Source organism: Tyto alba, unplaced genomic scaffold, assembly GCF_018691265.1.
Source record: "Tyto alba isolate M040663 unplaced genomic scaffold, T.alba_DEE_v4.0 Super-Scaffold_49, whole genome shotgun sequence".
NCBI lineage: Eukaryota > Metazoa > Chordata > Aves > Strigiformes > Tytonidae > Tyto > Tyto alba.
In genome coordinates this window covers 1,327,711-1,346,829 of record NW_024881325.1, presented here as the reverse complement: position 1 = coordinate 1,346,829, position 19,119 = coordinate 1,327,711, and the positions used below count along the sequence as shown (strand labels likewise).

The 19,119-nt window shown below is 37.9% G+C and overlaps 1 protein-coding gene across 9 annotated transcripts in view; it reads left to right on the top strand.

The window, feature by feature from the left end:
* TAMM41 (TAM41 mitochondrial translocator assembly and maintenance homolog) overlaps positions 1-19,119 on the top strand; it is a 34,021-nt gene that overhangs the window by 7,415 nt on the left and 7,487 nt on the right. For 2 of the 9 annotated variants that reach the window (XR_006166912.1, XM_042807013.1), the window contains exons 4-7: positions 949-1,099; positions 3,395-3,540; positions 5,744-5,909; positions 8,827-8,889. Coding sequence is in view for 8 of the 9 variants with exons in the window: in XM_042807013.1 (XP_042662947.1) it covers positions 949-1,099; positions 3,395-3,540; positions 5,744-5,909; positions 8,827-8,889 (526 nt within the window). In the remaining variant the exon portion in view is untranslated. Of the gene's footprint in view, positions 1-948; positions 1,100-3,394; positions 3,541-5,743; positions 5,910-8,826; positions 8,890-16,947; positions 17,492-17,576; positions 19,042-19,086; positions 19,106-19,119 lie in introns of those variants that run through there. The other 7 variants (XM_042807011.1, XM_042807008.1, XM_042807009.1 and 4 more) reach the window with 7 other exon arrangements.

The following is a 19,119-nucleotide window of genomic DNA, read 5'->3' as shown; positions in this document are numbered from 1 at the left end:
GTGAATGGGCTTTTGGGGAGAAAAGGCAGGTTGGATGCATTTGTTCATAACTGCCAGTGGGTTTGCATTTTAAGGTATTCTAGAGTAAACAAATACCAAGAAGGTGCCCTTTATAAGACAGACAGTATTGCTTAACCAGAACACTTTAAAAAGACACAAACTCATAACAAGCAGGTATTCTTGGTAGAGTTGTTTCTGAAGGAGCATCTTGTAAACCAGGCTGACTTCATCTGTCTGTTCTATAATAATATGTTTCTATATTCAGTTCTTGCTGAAGATCTGCTTTTTATTCCAGTATATTTCCATATCCTAGGTGACTGGATTCTGTAGTTGGTTTTGAACAGTTTGAATGTTTGCTAAAAATAAACTTTTCTTTGTGTCACTCAAATTCACTGATCATTCTGCTCATGAAAAGTGCAAAATAAAGCTCTGCTTCTTCTAGAAGGACAACTAATGTCTAAGAAACTACTTGAAGCATATGATACAGGAGTCCTCTATAAAAAAAAAAATGAAGATAGGAATAGGAAAACTTACCTCTTTTTCTGGTATTCCATTCTCTTTCACTGTGACAGTGGTCTTTTTTTCTTATTTCATAATCACATATGAAGTATTTCTGTTGAGGCATTCATATTTACTGTTTTGATTAACTCTAAATTAATGATTATGAAAAGGTGAATAGCTCTTCAGAGATTAGTTAATGGCTGTTGCTTATAGCAGTTTCAAATGTGTTTGTTAAACCGGCGTTTTGTAGCAGGCTGTTAATTCTTGAGTAGAGGTTCTCTCTCTCACTGTGTAAACAAAGGGGGATACTCTAATCTTTATTGTACCATAATAATAGGGTCTAATCTTAAATAAATTTCTCTTATATATTTTTCATGCTGGATTGAGTAGCATTTCATCTTCAATAGCACTTTTCTGAAGTCTTGCTTCCAACAACTGTTTTTTCAGGTGAAAATACTGACACAGAATGAGAATGGCAAGCTGCAAGCTGCTCTTGTTAGCAATCTGAAGAGTGCAGTCACAGCAGCCTTCCTCATGCTACCAGAAAGTTTCTCTGAAGAAGACCTCTATGTCCAGATTGCAGGACTCTCCTATTCTGGTTAGTATATGGTGTCTAAAATTGCTGAGGAGAAAAGCTGTAGTTGGGGCTGTTGTACCACCGTAGGGAGTCTAAGGTATAACAGGTCATCTGCTCTCTTGCTTTGGGCCTACACTATTGCGTGTTCCAACAACTATACTTTAATGCTGTGTTACAGAACAGCTTGGAAAGACGAATTGTGCTTATCATGGAAAATAGATGTAGGAACATAAGCAAAACTTCTTATGCCTGCTTGATTTGTGAACAGCTCAGTGTGGGTGTTTGAATATGGTAAAATACTGTTGGGGGGGGTTCTGTTTCTATAGATTGTATTTTGGTTTTAATGGTCCAAAACCTTGGAGAAAAATTTTTCTTTCCACTCTCAACGTAGTGTTGATTCACCTGATAGATAAGAAATACGGGACAGACTCTTACTTTTTGAATGTGCTGTGTTTAAAGTTCTTATGTAGTTAAGCTAAAGAGCTGGATTATGATTCTTCAGTGTACATTTAACGCTTACCACCTGGTTGGTATTTGATTTTTTTTTTTTTGGTAAGAGAATTTCCTCCTTTCTGTAGTTACGAAATTGGTATGGAAAAAATTTCAAGAAATTACTGCAAATGACTCTTCAATACAAAATGTAGTTGTTACAGTTTAATTCAGCATTGCTCTTTAAATGTTGATATCCTTAATGAAATCACTGTGAACAAGTTTGGTTGGAGTTGTGCTTCACACAGCACATTCTTTGCTCACATAGAAATGCAAGTTTGGCTTTAAAAAAAAAAGCACAGGTAGGCAGGTAGGGTTTATAAGCCTCAGCTTGTTTCTGCTGAGGAGTTACTGTTCTCTAGTCAGTTTAGATTGCAACTTGTTCAGCTTTTCCTTAGCAGTTATCTTCTGAATCATCTGTTTGAAGGGGACTGTAAAGAGAGTCCCTGACAGTGGGATGGCTGAGCATTGCTAATCAGGGATATTTGCTACAGGGCTGCATACCTGCCCACCTGAAACCTGCCCAGGAATGTCATTAGATTCTTGGTGAGCTCCAGTGACCAAGATACCTTTTTATATATCATCTGAAACAGTGCAATTAATCAAAGACATGGGAGAGCAGTTACTATGCTGTAAGATGTTGAAATTGGCTCTGCTGTGTGAACAAAGCTAAAGCAGTAAGCTCCCCGTTGGGAATGCTTAATAAAAAGGCTGTCAATTACATGTTTGTGGGTATTTTATTTTGCTGCCATTTTGTTAAGCCTTAAACTTTTCAGAGGGTGTGCTAGTAGACAAAATTGATTTTATGTGTTGCTCAAATCAGTCTCCTTGGAGACTGCTGAAAAGAGTTGTTCGTGCTTTTAATTTGGAAAATGTTTATCCTTTTATTTTTTATGCAGTTTTTTGGGAGCAGTGAGTCAGTACCATTTATATGGGAAGTGTTTGTTTTGCAGCTTGACATAAATTGAAATAAACTAAGTATTGCTAGCAAGTTGCCACCTTGGAACAACATTTATCCCCTGAATGTGGAAAGTGGAAAAATCAATTGATTCAGGATTTTGTTTGTTGATATGTGCTGCGCTGAGCCTCTAACTCCTGGTTGGTAACCCTGGAAGCTACCAGGGGTAGTACCTGATGGAGGTAGATGAATGCTCTATTACAGTCTGACTGTCATTTCACTTACTCTCTTTGAAACTTTTCATTCATGTATCATAAAAGAAAGTGTAAAGGTCAGTAATGTAACAGTGCTGTTAAAAGCAGTTGCTTTTTGAAACTAATAACAAAATACGTGGCTAAGAGGAAAAGGTGATACTGTGATCTTAACCCAACTACCATTAGCTGTACTTTAGGTACTGCCCCTGAAGTGCAGGCAATGCAAATTATTTTCTTTCAATATCAGAAAATTGCAGGTTATTTGTTTCTGGATACAAAGTATCGGGACTGATCAGTTTGTTTAGTAATCTGTTGAAACCAATATATAGTTGCAAAGAATCTAACTGTTACTGCTGCTTTCCAGGCTCTTTTTCCAATTTGACAGTTGAAATTTTTTAGTTGTCCAAGTAAAAATGTGAACTCATGGGTTGGTGACATTACAGCATATCAGAGGCCACATAACAATTCTGAATCTTATTTTCTGTGCTTGAAGGTATTTCAGTAGTGTTTTTTGACTATTAGGAGGTGAACCTTATTGTGGATTATACAAAACATTAGTAGAATTGGAGAATAAAGTTTTAAATGACAGCTTTGTACTATGTTGGTTTCTGTTATGTTCTCCTTCTCGGAGTGTTCTGTGTTTTCCTAATGAATTGTTTCTCTTTTTCTGATTAGGTGATTTCAGAATGGTAATAGGAGAAGACAGATGGAAAGTGCAGAACATAGTGAAACCTAATGTTCCCCATTTTCAGAAGCTGTACAGTAACATATTACAGGACTGCCCTCAAGTGGTATATAAGCACCATCTGGGAAGACTAGAGGCAAGTGTTCTTCAAAACATTTTTAAAACAAGCAAGTGGAAGTGCTTTATCACATTGACAGAAGGCAAGAATTATGCCATGCAGTAAGGAGAGCAGTTGTAGTCACTGTACTTGCTATTTGTTATGTTTCTGTTGTTTAGGTAATTCTGCAGCCAGGAGACTTGCCTTTAATACCAGTCTCTGCATATGTAGTAACTACTCTTCATTTTGAGAATGGGCACAGAACTAGATGCCTAGCAAGGGAACAAGAGAAGATAATTTTAAAATGTGTGTTCTAATGACTACCATGTGGAAAACAACAGTCTAGGAAGTGATGAATAAACATATGGTTTTTGTTAAAAAGATTAGGCCGTAATTTAGAGGTGCAACTTTCTGCAATCAAGAACGGCATCTCACAAAAAAACCCCTGGAGTGCTAGTTATGAAGATCAGTTGACTGAAACCCAAATGAAATTCTGGCATTATCTTTAAATACCCATACTAAAACATTTTTTGTCCTAGTATTTAGGAAACAGGTATTCAAAACGACCAGTATGTTGAATTCCATCTTTCTTGCACAAGGTATAAGTGTAACATTGCAATTAGGGGAGAGGTGCCACAGTCAGGGGTCCAATAGCAATTTTTCCTCTTGAATATTCACACACAGACATGCACGCTACAAGCGTAGTATACATTTCAACATGAAGTTACAAATAGTATGAGTTGTCTCGTGGACACAGGTATTTCTTTATCCTCAAGTCACCTTGGTAATTACCTCACAAATGCCTCCTTTTAGGACGTGTCTTTGTTAGAAGCTGAAGTACAGTTGTAAGCAAGCTTGAGTACAGAAAATAATTTACTGCAACGCTTTGGAGTACAGCGTCGGCAAATCTGTATTACACTGCATCTGTCTCCATGCTTTCCTACTGGTGTGCTTTTGAACAGTTTAGTGGAAGAAGTAATTAAATGAATTTTGAAAAGAATCAGTAATGCTTTCTCCAAGAAAATGTCTAGTTAGAATAACATTTGCTGTTGTGTTAGCTTGAAACAAGTCCTAGTAGCATACTACAGATGTATTGTTGGATAATAAAGCTGTCCATAATTCCACAATAGTCTTCGAGGCTGTTGATTAAATGCCATCATTTTACTGTTGATTTTGAGCAAAGTGCTTTAATACTTTATTCCTCACACCTTGGTCTGGTTATTGGCAGTTATTCCCCAGACTGAAGAGGATAACTACGATCGGGAGTGCTGTTTAATACTGAAGGGAAACCCCTTCTCCAAGCATATGTCTTCAGAGTTACAGAGAAAATTATTTCTTAAAAGCTTCCTCAAAAACAATTGAAGGCAGACACTAGTTCTTACAGTTCTGGTTCAGGCGTGGATTCCTCCCACATGATGTTAAGAGCCTGCTCATTGTCGGCTTCCTCTGTAGTCAGTGGGTGATTCATCTGGATATCATTTTCTCCCCATTGACTTAAAGGGAGTGTATAGGGCAACTAGAGATTCCCATCTGATGTGTCCATGAACTGTCTAAAAACTTGTGTAGGAGGAATCGAGCTCTTCATATTTTCCTCCAGTTTTGGAGACATTTGCTTCATTATGCATTTTTCAGTATTTTTGTTTACATTTTGTATAAATGTGTGCAGGCCTGCATGTTGGTATCATTGTATTCAAAAAAGGGTTATAGAATTTCTGATTTAGATTGGAAAATGTGGAATGAATGTTTCTTTCAAATTATACAAACCAGATGTGGTTTGAGTTTAAAGGAGAGAAAATGTTTTTCAAACTAAACCTGAAATGTGTGTGTGTATAGTTTGATTATATTCAGGCAGAAGAAACTGAGCTAAGTGGTCTTTTGGGAACTTTTTTTTTTTTTTTCACTGTAGTGTACTTATGTTTCCAAAGGAAATTGGATAGATCAAAAATTAGAAAGTTTCAATGAAAAGTTGCTTGCAGAGGCAGAAAGATCATGTCTGTACATTAGTCTTTCCTTGAATAAAAATTAACACCTTTGCATTGAATTATTCTTCAGGTTCAGGACTGAGATACTGCATTTCCCAGTGCTTGGGAAGTTTTCATTAGCATTATAAATGACTTTTACAAGTGAAATAGTGTTCATCGAGATGTTTATCAGAGGCCAGAGATAGCCAGAAGACTTCCTTGAAAAAGAGAACTTCATTAACACTGAATGTTTTTACTGCCTTATTTTTAATAACATTCAGATTGATAAAAGTCCAGAAGGTCAATTTACACAACTAATGACTTTGCCAAGGACTCTGCAACAAAAGATAACTTCTCTGGTAGACCCTCCTGGAAAAAACAGAGATGTGGAAGAAGTTTTAATGCAAGTTGCCCATGACCCTGACTGTGGATTTGTGGTGCATCAAGGTAGGCCTATATCAGTGTCTGTAAACTCCCTTAAGACATGTTAGATATCCAGGTTTACAATATATGTTCTTCTAATTCAGAAAGATGATTTATAGAGAAGGACGAAGAAAACAAGAGATTAATTATGAGATACATTCCTGGAAGCATGTTTTTGGATTTGTTTGATTGCAAACAGGTTAACTGAAATACTAGCAAATAGCATTCCTAATGATACAGAAAGATATTTTTTGGTTTGGGTCCTGAGAGAAGCAGTCTTCAGGAATTAGTGTGGCCTGCTTAGACCATTTAACCCTTTTTGGGATGCTTGCATCTTCAGGTTTTCATTGGCTGGCATAACTTCATCTAAATACTAAGCTATATATCCTACCAGTCATACATTGCAATGCTAAGTTAGTTTTCTGGCTTGCTGACATTAACCTTCCCAGTCATTGTAGTCCAGATACGTAAGCTCTGGCAGAGAACTCGAGCTTTGAGGAAAAAGATTGAGGTGCTTCACATCATCACAGCTGCTTGGAGGCAAGATTGTGTAGTACAAGCAAGTTGAAGCTAATGCTGCAGACATCAATGTTTTATTATTCTGCAGAAAAATGAAAATGCTTAGTACTTGAAGAGTCTTTTACATCTGTAAAGAACCTGATGCATCTTAGTTCCAGGTGGCCAATTTTGCAAGCTTCTTGAGCACAGCAGAAACTCCCTAGATGCCTGAGAGCCATTAGACACTAGCCAACTGCTGAGGGAGCTCTTATGCTGATTTCTCTTTGGTGAAATAAAGCTCCTGAGAGTTGCAGTTCTTTATTGGCAGTATAGGATGAGTTCTACCTGGTGTCCAGCTCCTTCCATGTCAGTTTGTGGCAACTTTCATGCTGCTATGGCTGGACTGCCACAGTAATGTGATAATAGCTGAATCTGGGAGCAGGAGTTGCAGTGTTGTGAGCTGCACAGAATCACAGGATCGTTTGGGTTGGAAGGGACCTTAAAGCTCAGCTAGTTCTAACCCCCTGCTATTAGACCAGGGTGCTCCCAGCCCCGTCCAACCTGGCCTTGAACCCTTCCAGGGAGGGGGCAGCCACAGCTGCTCTGGGCACCCTGGGCCAGTGTCTCACCACCCTCACGGGGCAGAATTTCACCCTTAAATCTAATCTAAATCTGTCCTCTTTCAGTTTAAAACTGTTACCCCTTGTTCTACCCCCACCCCCTGACGCAGAGTCCCTCCCCACCTTCCCTGTCCCCCCTTTAAGCCCTGGGAGGCCGCTCGAAGGGCTCCCCGGACCCTTCTCTTCTCCAGGCTGAACCCCCCCCAACTCTCTCAGCCCGGCCTCCCCGGGGAGCTGCTCCAGCCCCCCCAGCATCTTCGTGGCCTCCTCTGGCCCCGCTCGAGCAGCTCCGTGTCCTTCTGCTGTTGGGGGCCCCCGAGCTGGGCCCAGCACTGCAGATGGGGGTCTTAGAGAATCCCCTCCCTGGACCTGCTGGCCATGCTGCTTTTGATGCAGCCCAGGCTATGGTTGGCTTTCAGCACACGTTGCTGGCTCGCAGTCAATTTTCCATCCACTAATACCCCCAAGTCCTTCTCCACAGGGCTGCTCTCAACCCACTCCTCGCCCAGCCTGGATTTGTGTGTACAGTTGTAGAGCTTCAGGTTGTCCTGCCTGAGCTAACTGTCCTTGCAGTTGGACGTCCGTAGGGTACTGCGGGCAGGGCTGTGACTGCAGACTCTGCACAGTGGTGCAGCAGTTCAATATCAAAACACTGGATAGATCTAATCTTTTCAAGCCAAGTAGTTTATACGCTTAGGAGAACAAAAACACTCTCACTTTTGTGGCCAAAAGATTTTCCTAATTCAGGAATCTGGGTAGAGGATGGCCAAGCCATTTGGTAATCTTACAAGAGAAAGCTGATTACTCAAGTTGAATCGCGTTGTTCCTGGGTATTTTACCAGCTCAACATGATTTGTTCCCTTCCACTCCCCACCCCTGTCCCCCCAAATTATTTTCCAGTGGAATATTGTATCCCCCTTACTTACTCATGGATTTTCCTAAACTTTTTTATTCGTTATAGAAGTAGCCTTGAAAAAAGGATTTAAAAATATTTGAAATTATATTCTACGTTCTGGTTAGCGCAGAAGAATAACTTTCAGTTTGGACGACTAACTCTGGGACTGCTGCATTTCTACATTTTTAAGTGTTTAGTAATGTGCAGTAGTTTTCTTCTGCACATATCAGTATTAAATGTTTTATATGTCTATTTTATATATCAGTTTTATATATATGTGTTAGAACAAATAAGACTTAACACTTTTCAAAAAAAGTTTTAATGTTTTACATACTATTCCATTAATACCTAAGAACCACTGGAGAGTGAGAACTGAATGTGCCACAGTACGAAGTGGTAAATGAGCCTTATCTCCAAAAGCTGATAATTTAAGAAATCCAGGCAAACACTGCACAATATCAGCATCTCTACTTGATCAGAGAAGTGCAAAATCCCAATTTCATATTGAAGTAAACACTGAGCATAATTTGTTGTGCTCTAGAAAGCTTATCTACCAGCACTTAGATGGAACAACTCTGAATCCTTTGTGACTAGTTGTTTTAGTAGAGAAATAATGGGAACACTTAATAAATTTGATCAATTCCTACTGGTTGTTATCTGTTTTAATATTGATTTGTTAGGGTTTTGTTTTTTTTTTTTCCTGTATGCTATATAGAAAATAAGTTAAAATAGCTTAAAGAATATTTTCAGTTAATACGGCAAAGCAGAACAGAAGCAAACTTTCTCAGCTTAAATGTATGTTTTACTTTTAGGCTGACTTTATTGTATAACTGGAAAAATATTTAATGCTTTTGTGTATGTTGGAGGATAAAAAAATCCCCACAAAACTGCTGAGATGGGTAACATCTGTGTGCTTTTCTATCTGCAGGCATTTCGGCAATTGTGAGATCTTCCAGTATAGTGCAGAGCGCTAAAACCATACTAACAGCTGGTAAGAATGTGTCTGATGTCTGTTGACACAGGTCTTCTGATTTCACAAACGAAAAATTATAGGGCCCAAAGACTGCCCTGTTACCATAGTTTAAGGAATAAGCTTTTGGGGTACCTAATGGCAAGCCCCTGAAAAATAAAAGTAATATTTTAAGCAGAAGCTTTATGTAACTATTGAGTAAATGTAAGATGCCAAAAGGAACCAGGGTCTATATGACTCTTAGACAAACAAACAAAAAACCCCAGCGCCCCAAAAGTAACAAAAAACCAACTTCTGACTTTGAATTAATTTTATATGTGGGCCAGATTTGGCTCATGTGCACTAGTTCTGCTCTTTTTGTATCAATAAATTGAAAAAATTACTTATAGTTCACTCTGGCTTTCTACATGCGAGTGGATCCCTACGTGATCAGTACATAGAATTGGTATTATGTAGCCTATAAGGTTATTTCATCACAAAATAAAGGAGGGGGATGAGTTTTGAGGGAGAGAACTTTGGCAGGATCTGATGTTTTTGTCGGGCTTGGAAGATAGGTGTGTATTTGAAGACAATATTTGGTGACCATTAGATATTACTGTAACTGTCATACTTTAACATTAATTACTTCAGAAAAAGAGTTGAGTATTAAAAAGTCAGTGTGAGAGAAGATGTAGAAGGAAAAAAAAAAGGACTTGCTTGGGTAGAAGCCTGGGAAAAGTAGGGATACTTTTCAGATATCAAAGTCTTCCTAACTGAATGAAAGTTACTGCCAGTTACATATCTGGACCTTCATCCTGTTTTCTGAGTTCTGGAATAAATCTAATTTAAACGTGACCTGACTTTTAAATTTTAAAAAGCTGAAAACACTGCAGCTCAAAGAAAGACTTAAGACCTGAGCCTTCGTTTACTTTGATCAGGACATAGTTTTAATTCCTGCAAAGTGAAAAATCCTTGCTGCTTGCATGAAATTGCTCAAATAATTTTCTCAACTCATTCATACCTATTCCTAATTCTTCCACAAAAGCAATTATATACAAATGATACCATTACTGGTTTTAAAAGCAGGTGTATAGTTTCCTACTGAGCAGTCCTTATCCAGACTGCTACAGCTGCTTTCCCTTCCCATGTAGTATTAAAGTCGGTGGTTCCATGTTATACTGCCTACCTCCTTGTAAAGAAACACAAGTTGCAGTATTCAGGACCATTAGTGGTCTGCTGAGTAAAATAAGCAGTACTTTTTATATGTTTCTGTTAATAGTCTAGTTCTATTAACTGGAAGAAGTCTGACAAACCTATTGCCTAACTTTATTTAGTAGCTGGAGTAGACTAAGGATGTAACTCCATCTGAGAAAAGCAAATTTTTACTTTATGTGAGTTAGGCATATTGTAGGTATTAGTTTTTAATGTAAGGTTTCCAACCAAATAGGTGATGTTTTTCTTCTAGGGTTTGTTGTCAGAATTACCTGCTACCGGTCAAGGCTTTTTGTACTGTAATGTGCCTCTCTCCAAAATATCAGCTTGTAACCCATCTGTTTATAAATCCATGGAGAGTAGATTTTGTAGAGCAAAATAATTGGAGGGGAGAGGTCAAAGACAGCGTTACCATGTTGAATTCAGTGCTTGGGAAAGTTAGCAGCCTGACTGACCTGTGGAGCAAAGCAGTTTGTAACTGCAAGAGTATGAATAAAAGTGGCTAAACTTTGTCAGATTATTTATGTTCCTCTTCTGTCCTGATAGACAGAAAATCACCTCTGGGAACTGTTAGCTCCTTTTGAGTGTCATGCAGTAAATCGCTTACAGCCTACATGGTTACTAGGACTTTTGGGGGGTCCTAATACATCTTTTAGTAGGACTTGTAATTTTTACCATGTTTTCTATTTTGTGTACCTGAAAGTAGCTATTTGTGAAATGCCTTTTCTTTCCTTTGTCTTACCTGCTTTTTGGTTTATATATAGTGACTTTTTTTTTTTTCCCTTTAAAACAAACTCCAGTTGTTTTCTAACCTGCCAGTTACATAGAGTAACACTTATATCCAAACCCATGTATTTTCTACTAGTGCTTTTAGTGTTGAAAATGCATTTTTTTTCAGTTTGATTCGGGTAGAGCAAAGCAATTGCAATCCTTTGCCTCAAACACAAGCCAAGTTTGAGCAAGGAGGCTTGGGAGCGTTTAATTTTCTTACTTTTAGCGTAATTTAGTTTGCTTTATTTTAGCAGTATTTATGCACTTCTGCCAGAATCTGGCCAAAACCATTAGTAACAGAGTTCAGGATTGATCTTTTGGGGTTACTCACAGATTCTGTGCTGAGGGAAATGAGTTTGATTTGGAAAAAGGACTGTTTCTGGCAGTTTGTAACCCCTGAATGCTGTGTAATGACCTCCAAGCTCGCCTGCAGAGCTGACCTGCCCGAGCCCTGCCGTGCTGGCCACCGCAGCTGGAGCCCGGGTGGCCCACGCTTCCCTCGGGCTCGGGAGCGTGCCTGTGGCGAGTGCTGCTGCACACGAAGGGAGTGTTGTCTCGCTTGCTAAGCTAGGCACAGCCCCGCTCTCCGACCAGCCTCTGCGTGGCTCGTACCAGAGCACCACCAGTTTCACTCACTGAAGAGGGACAGAAACACAGAAAGAGTATTTTTGTAATAAAACCCCACGTTGCTGCGCACATTAAAGAAGATATTTAATTCACCTGACCAGGGGTATGACCTTGGTATTTTTCAGATGTGATATTTGTATGATCTTCAATGATCTTCCCTGGAACTTAGGACAGAGGGGTTTCCATGGGTCTGGGATTTAGTAGAAGGCTTTTGCCCATTTTTTTGTTTGTTAGTTTTTTATGAATATTTCTCTCCAAACATTTATGACTGAGTTTATTAGGTCTTGCTGTATCTTCGACTGAAGATTTTCTCCCAGTTGCAGTTTCTTAATTTAAGAAATTCATCACTAGGGGGCAGGCATTAATGCTGCACACCTTGCTTTCCCATTTCGTGGGGCTCTTACTGGCTAGTATTCGTATAGATACATACTACACACACACACAACATTGTGGCTCCTACCCTGAAAGTATTTTCTTGATGCATGCAAGGAATCTGTGTTACAGGAAAGTGTTGAGCATTTAAATTTAATCCCTAAAGATGCTGTATTTCTTTCCTCACTCCTTAACCAAATCTTGCCTAATGTTCTGTTCCCCAAAGACCTATTTTCACACTTCCTAGTAGAGACTTTAGAAGAAGTATTATGGCTCTGTCCTTCTGCAGTGCTTATCTTAAGAATCATAGCTACATTACTAGAACTATGAAAGAGATTCATGAAATCAGTGGCTCCGTTAAATAAGCTCTGACTATTTTTCTTGCTGTTCCTGGTAACAGTGCAAGTACTTTTGTCCTGTGTCTGCTTGCAAAAGAATTTGTTTTCATGACATGGCCATCGTTCTTTTTGAAATGTAATGAGGGACAGGGAATTATTTCCTTAGCTGATTGTTTTATCTTAACAGCAACAACAAAATGAAATACTCTGGTCTGTAGCATGGTAGTCCAATGTACACCATGTATCTAAATTAAATGTTAAATCAGGAATAGTTGTTGCTGAGATGGCATGCTGTCTATTAACAGTATTGGCAGGGAGCAAAAGGAAAATAAAGAATTTCAACCCATTTAAGAGAACTTTTTTCATCTTTCTCTGCCAGCGTGGTTTTAAAGTTGAGCTCAAGCTCTATGTTTTTGTTTGTTGTTAAATGCCCTATTTAGTTTTTGAAAATGTGCCTATGTATTTCTTTGAGTCTGTGGTGGTGAGTTTGCCTCTGTTTCCCATTAGAGATGGCACCATCATTTGATTTATTTTACCACATAGCCAGAGCCTGCATGGTCTTTGAGAACTAACTCTGAAGTTCTTATATTTAGCTCCTCTGAGGGAGATGTGGATACTTCTTTAGCTTAGGCTTCTTCTTTATATTTTACTAGAGGAATGCTGCAAGCCTTGACAATTTCTTATAAATAAAATACTGTGAATTAAATCATCAGTTGAAGCAATTGTTCAAGATACTTTTAAGTTAGCACAAATGCTTGTAGCTGCTTTGAATAACATTTGTTTTCTTAGAACTGGCATTTTAGTGTACTATGTCTTCAAGGAATTATTTTTTTATATATCTATAAGGAGCAGCTTTACGTATGAAATATTCTGTCGATTTGTGATAACTGCTGTCTTCATCAGCTGCCTGAGCAGATACTGCATACCACTGCACTTCACTGTAAATATGTGTAAGAAGTCTGCATGTGTCTGTGCATGATACACTGACAATATATCATTATGTGCCTCCCCATGACAGCTCTTCAGCAGTATATGCATTAGTCTTTCTTTTCAAAAAGAAATAAAGAATACTGGTCAGGCATATCTACCAGGAAACTTTGGGAGACTTATAGCCAAATTACTGTCTTTCAATACTAACACTTCCAAAAAACTGAACATACGTCGTTAAGTAAAACCAGATACAACTTATGTTTACACTGAAATTTTGTGGTCTTGATTCCATGTGCATTAGGACTTTGTTCTGTATCATAGTGGAAAAATCTAAAGGGGAGGTGGAACCACCAAGTCATAGATTCATAGCTAAAGTAGAAAGACATTTTCATGTGGTCCAACTGCTTCAGATTCTGAGACTGAGCCATAATTGCAGCCATTAACTTTTACTACAGATGTGACTCATCACCCTGAGGGCTGCTTTAAGAAACCAGCTGTATGTATAAACCTGTATTTTGCTTTGTAGCATGATGTGCTAGGGCAGAAATGTAAGCATCTTATTACATAAGGCTCTGGTGGGTGGAGTTCAGTAGAGTGCTCCCTGCAGGGGGAAAATACGAAGGAGAAAAATCCCTTTATGTTGAGCTGCTGCAAGAGGCAGAGTAGGTTGGCAAGCTGATAGAACAAGCTGACTTGCAGGCTGCCGTGCCTGCGCAGCTAATTACAGTCCTGCAGGGCTGTGTCAGCTGTGTTACTGTTGATTTGCCACATGCAGTTCCAGAAGTACACTGAAGTCATTGGAATGGCAGAACAACATGGATTCTGGTAGAGCACTTTCAGTATTCGAGGGGCTGTATCCTGGAAGTGTGGTACCTAGGAGGCTAGACAGTAATTTTCAAAGCCGTACAGTTACATAGTTTTAACTTTGGAGATGGGAACCACTCCTTTCATTTATGTGCTATGCCTGAGCTTGGTCTAGCCTTGTTCTGCAACTGGAATTCTTACACTGTGTGCAATTTTCATGCAGATATGTAAGGCGCTTCAGAATTCACATGATTATTTACTTGTTATTTGAGATGCTGCAAAGGAAAGCCCATCGTGACTTCATTAGTGTGCTTGCTTTCAGCAGCAAACCTATTAGATATGGAAAAGTTTGAGCTTACATATGGGATGCACATGGCTTTGTAAGTTGAAAATAGATGTATGGATGATTCCTCACAAAAGGTAAAGTCGAGTTTATTTAAATTGCAATTAGAGACACGAGAAGTGCAAAACTGATTATATACAGCATATTTGTCATGATAGGCTTTTCATTCTCTATCGTATTCCTTCAGAAATAGAGCATGCACTTTTCCTTATTACTGCATACTCGCTTGACTTCTTGTGACTCTAGACTGCTAATACTGAATGCATATTTCACTTAAAGTATTTTATCTTCATTTGATTACTTTCTAAGGTCCTTTTAAAATCAAATATTATCACACCCTTCCTGCCGTCCCCCCCAAATGTCCAGTGCAGAAGGTGGCTAAACCTGGGTCTAAGTTGCTCGTTTGTTCCAGAAGGGCCAGGTCTTTCCTTGTGTTCTGGAGAGTCATACTGTGTGACTTTTGGCTAAATTGCTTCTGTGTACTTTCAGTCAGTATTGTTATGTAAACAGTATTCTATTAAATAAACATAAGAAAGATTGTAGTATGTATAATATATCATAATTTTTAATCTGCATGTGTCAAAATTAAAGCTTTTTGTGCAGCATTAAAAACTTACATTTTCAGTTTCGGATTTGTAAGGGTGTGATTAGACTGTGTTGTAATCTGAAAAGTCACTCTGTGTTTGATGTTGTTTTATTTTTCTGTATTGGGGTGTTTTTTTAATCAAAAAAAGCTAGAAGGGGGGAAAAACAAGTAGCTCCACTGGCTGGGAGCTCAGAAACCAGCTGAAATGCCAAGACTAATAACATTTTGGTTTTAAGTTTCCAAATACTAGATGACTAAACCCAGTAAAAGGCTGAGTCTTTTTTTTTTTTTTTTTTTTACTTTAGGTCTGTAAGAGAGAGCTCATCTCTGGTAGAACTTCAGAAAGTGTTTAAGGGTCCACTTTGCACATTATGTGGGAGTCATCCTCAATCCCTTCGTATATAAAACTTGTAAAAGCTCAGAGGCAGTGACTACCACAAAATCCTTCTGTATCTTTACAAAAATTGAGAAATGCCTTCCTTTTTTGTAGGCTTAGTGTAATGGTATGATATTTACCAAAGTTCACTCCTCGTGGGTTACTGCAAGGTGATGTGGTGACAGCTATTCTGGCTTCATATGAGGTTTATTATAAACAAGTGGCAGGCAGGTTACTCTGAAGCAAAATTGGTTCAGACAACATCCCTGTGACAGAGTATTCACACTGGTGACCATGGTATGCTGCTGATATTGGCAGTGTTGCCAAATTATAACTGTTTGTCATAATCTTGTTATTTTTGCTTCTTTCAGTTCACCTGGGTGTATGCCTTATCTGTTTTTCCATACCCATTATCATTTCAATATTATCTTTTTTTTTATATAAGGACACAAATGTCATTTCATTATGCAAGTTGAGCAGTTTTATTCTTTCAGTTTTGAAATGATAGCTGCCATTAGTTTGGATGAGGCAATAACAAAATACTCAAGGAGGTTGTAATGTATTTTATAACTTGTTGAAACCAGAATAGATTTCCATCTCAATAGTCAGCAGCATATTTCCTATGAAAAAAAAAAAACAATTTTCTGTTTTCACTTTTAATTCACAAGTCTTTGCATAGCAATGCTCTGGGTTGGTTTATCCTGGAAAGCTGCTGGTGGTGGGCAGTGTTTGATTACATTTAATCAAGGTGGGCATCAGTGTGATGCTTCTCAATTCTAACTGTGTAGAATTGGTCTACAAGGCAAGCAAATGCCTGATTTATAGCATCAAGCAAGGCTAACTAAAATCTGATTAGCAGAAGAAATTGGTAAAGTAAGATTTGGAAGTATAAAGCTTATTGTCTACCAGTCATGCAGAGTTTGCTTGTTTTGCTTGGGCAGGCTGTCCTTTTTTTTGTGGTTCTTCCCTCTCTTTCTCCTTTCCGTTTGTCCTTTCAGTAAAATTTTGGCTGCACAGCTTTGGGCATAGCTGTGGTTCTTGATGGTTAGGCCTCATCTGATCTACCAAATCTGGTAGTGGGCTCCTATCTCAAGAACCAAACTGCTTTGATAACTAGATTCTTCTCACAGACGTGGCCAGCTAATTAACCTGCACACCTAACAGCCTGGATTTCTCTAAATAATCCTGCTTGGGTGTCCTGCTGCAGAACACGGTCTGTCAGGTTGCTGGTGGCCATTAGCAGGCCAGAGTACAGTCCGACTCAGCTGGACGTGCCACCTAGCAGTAGATCAGAAAGGGCTTGAAAAGCATCACGTATTGATTTGGTGAGGGGCTGCAGTAGACCCAGGTGGGTTAAAAGCCTTCCTGTATTTACCGTGTATGAACGATAATGCAAATTAGAAGTTTCCCTCTGTACTGGTTAAGGGCTTTATCATGAATCTCTACATTTGCTATACCTTGGTCATTGTCTATCCAATGTGTTTATATGCAGCATTGTCAGGCCTTCAGAATGAACCTATTCTATTTTGCATGCTTCGATACTATTAAAAGTAATTTTTTGTGTCATTATTTACTGTGTTATGAATGCGACAAGAAGGTTATTTGCATGTTTGCCTAATGGATTAGGCTGTCATTCTTCCAGGGAAATATTTTACTTAATGTAATAAGAAGCAACTATTTGAGTTAGACTTCCTAAATGTTGATTTTTTTCTGGGTTCTGTGTCTTTTTTTTTTTTTTTAGGGGCAAAGAAATCTGTAACTTACAGTATGAAGAAATTATATAAAATGACAAAGGGATGGTTAAGGAAGACATCTTGAGTCTTGACATACTGTGTATGGGTAAATAAATGGTACTTTTTCTCAAAATATTTTGCAGATGTTGCTTTGCCTACTTGAGAAGATTGAAGTGCATTTCAGAAGTCTGTTCTAATAATTTACATGCCCAGTTTTACTACTGAAGTAGGAATTTTTGTTAGTGGGGGGGTTCGATGGTGATAGGGCAAAGGAATAATACTCTGTAAATACTGAAATGAATTTTCCTGTATACTATAGCTTGGATTTTTTGAAACCCTGAGCAAAAAGGATTGATTGTATACATCATTTAAAACCCAAAGCCACTCATTTTCTATGTATTGCTAGCTTTATTTTCCAAAATACTCTTGGGCTCTTTCAAAATAATCACTGTCCTAACTTTACTTCTGTCAAGGACTTACAGAACTGGAGAGTCCATCGAGTCTTAGGTAGATCTGAAACTGTCCTCTCAAAATACATTATTTCTGCACTTACATGTTTGTCCTTGGACTTCTTTTGAGGATGCTTACTGGGTGCTTCTGCAGGATAAACTTCATGAAAAGTAATTTTTTTTCTCAGATGTGTGACATTCTGAATCCAAAAACTTCGACAATGACCTTGTGTGGGAAAGAGTGTTTGAAATGAGAAGTCTGTCAGGTATCAGATCCTTTCATAAAAATTGTATTTTCTTTCATGAGACTGAGATGATAACTGCCCAACTTATGGCTATGCATTTCAGAAGTGTCATAGTTGGAAGGAAAATCATACTTTCATTGACCTTCAAGACCTACTTGTGCAGATTTACAAAATGTGTGTTGTTTGGCAGAAGATTCTAAGTGCTTTAAAGTTGGGAATTTTATGAACAAAAATACCTGCTGTTTGGTTCTTTGATTATTATTTTTTTTCCTGAAAGTACTGTCCACAAAGGTAAAACTTGATCTCCCTTGCTTTAATTAAATTAGCTTAACTAAATAAAATTGGTCTTTTATATAACGTGTTACATTAATCATGCCATTAAAGAATGGACGTTTCTGGCGGTATTCATGTGTGATGCAATAAATTTGGAGCATCTGTTGTAAATAGAATATTTTTTGCACTGAGTCAGGTGGGTTTGCTAATTTGGGGTGCTTTTCTTCATAGAAAAAAAATGAGGAAACACTTCATTTTATTTGTGAGAGTGCCTGATAAAAAGAATATCAAGGTAAAAAAAATGAAATAAAATATATACTACCTGATTAGCATGTATTTTTTTTTCCTTGTGTATTATGTTATCAGTAGGGCTAGCTCTCAAGCTACATTTGATTTAGTGATCTCACTTAAAAAAAAAAAATTGGAATGAAATTGGCTGCTAATTGTTTCCAGGGAGAGAAATTCAAAGCATAAATTTCAGAAAGAAGACAGAAAATATATCATTATATGTAATATGACTCATTCAGGCTTACTTTAATCACAGAGGAACTTTTAAAATATTGATTATTTGAAAATATTTGAGTTTAAAGTGGTAAAATTTGAATCCAGAGTCAGGAAATAAATGTCTTTTTTTTTCTTTTTTTTTTTTTTTTTTTTTTATATTCTTGGAAAATATTATTACCGTAAAATAAGGTCATAGACAGATTCCTAACATTTGCATTATGTGTTGATAGATCTAGAATCTGTAAGACAGATCCCCTCAAATGTCCCTTTTCTGATATTAGGAGGCTGACTAACCTTTTTATGGTGGCATATTCTGCAAAAGAAGTGACTTCAACTAGAGAATGTCTGTATGTATGGTACTAGTATTCTCTGTCCCTATTAGTAAAGGGCCAAAGTCCCCGATGCAAAAAGATTATAAGAAATAGAGCTAGGGAATTTAAGCCACTCACTGCTTAAATGAAATTAACCCTGGGTTTTGGCTATTTTTTTTTTGTTTGTTTGTTTTTTTTTGTTTTGTTTTGTTTTGTTTGCATGAAGAGGTTGCTTTCTGGATAATCTAGAAGTCTTTTATACAAAATATACCCTATCCACCTTAAAATTGACTTCATATGTAGTGAAGACTTGAAATTGCCATGTGATTTTTTTTTTTTTTTTTTTTTTTTTTTTAACATTTCAGCATAAGCTCTAGTAAAAAGAAATCTGAAATCAG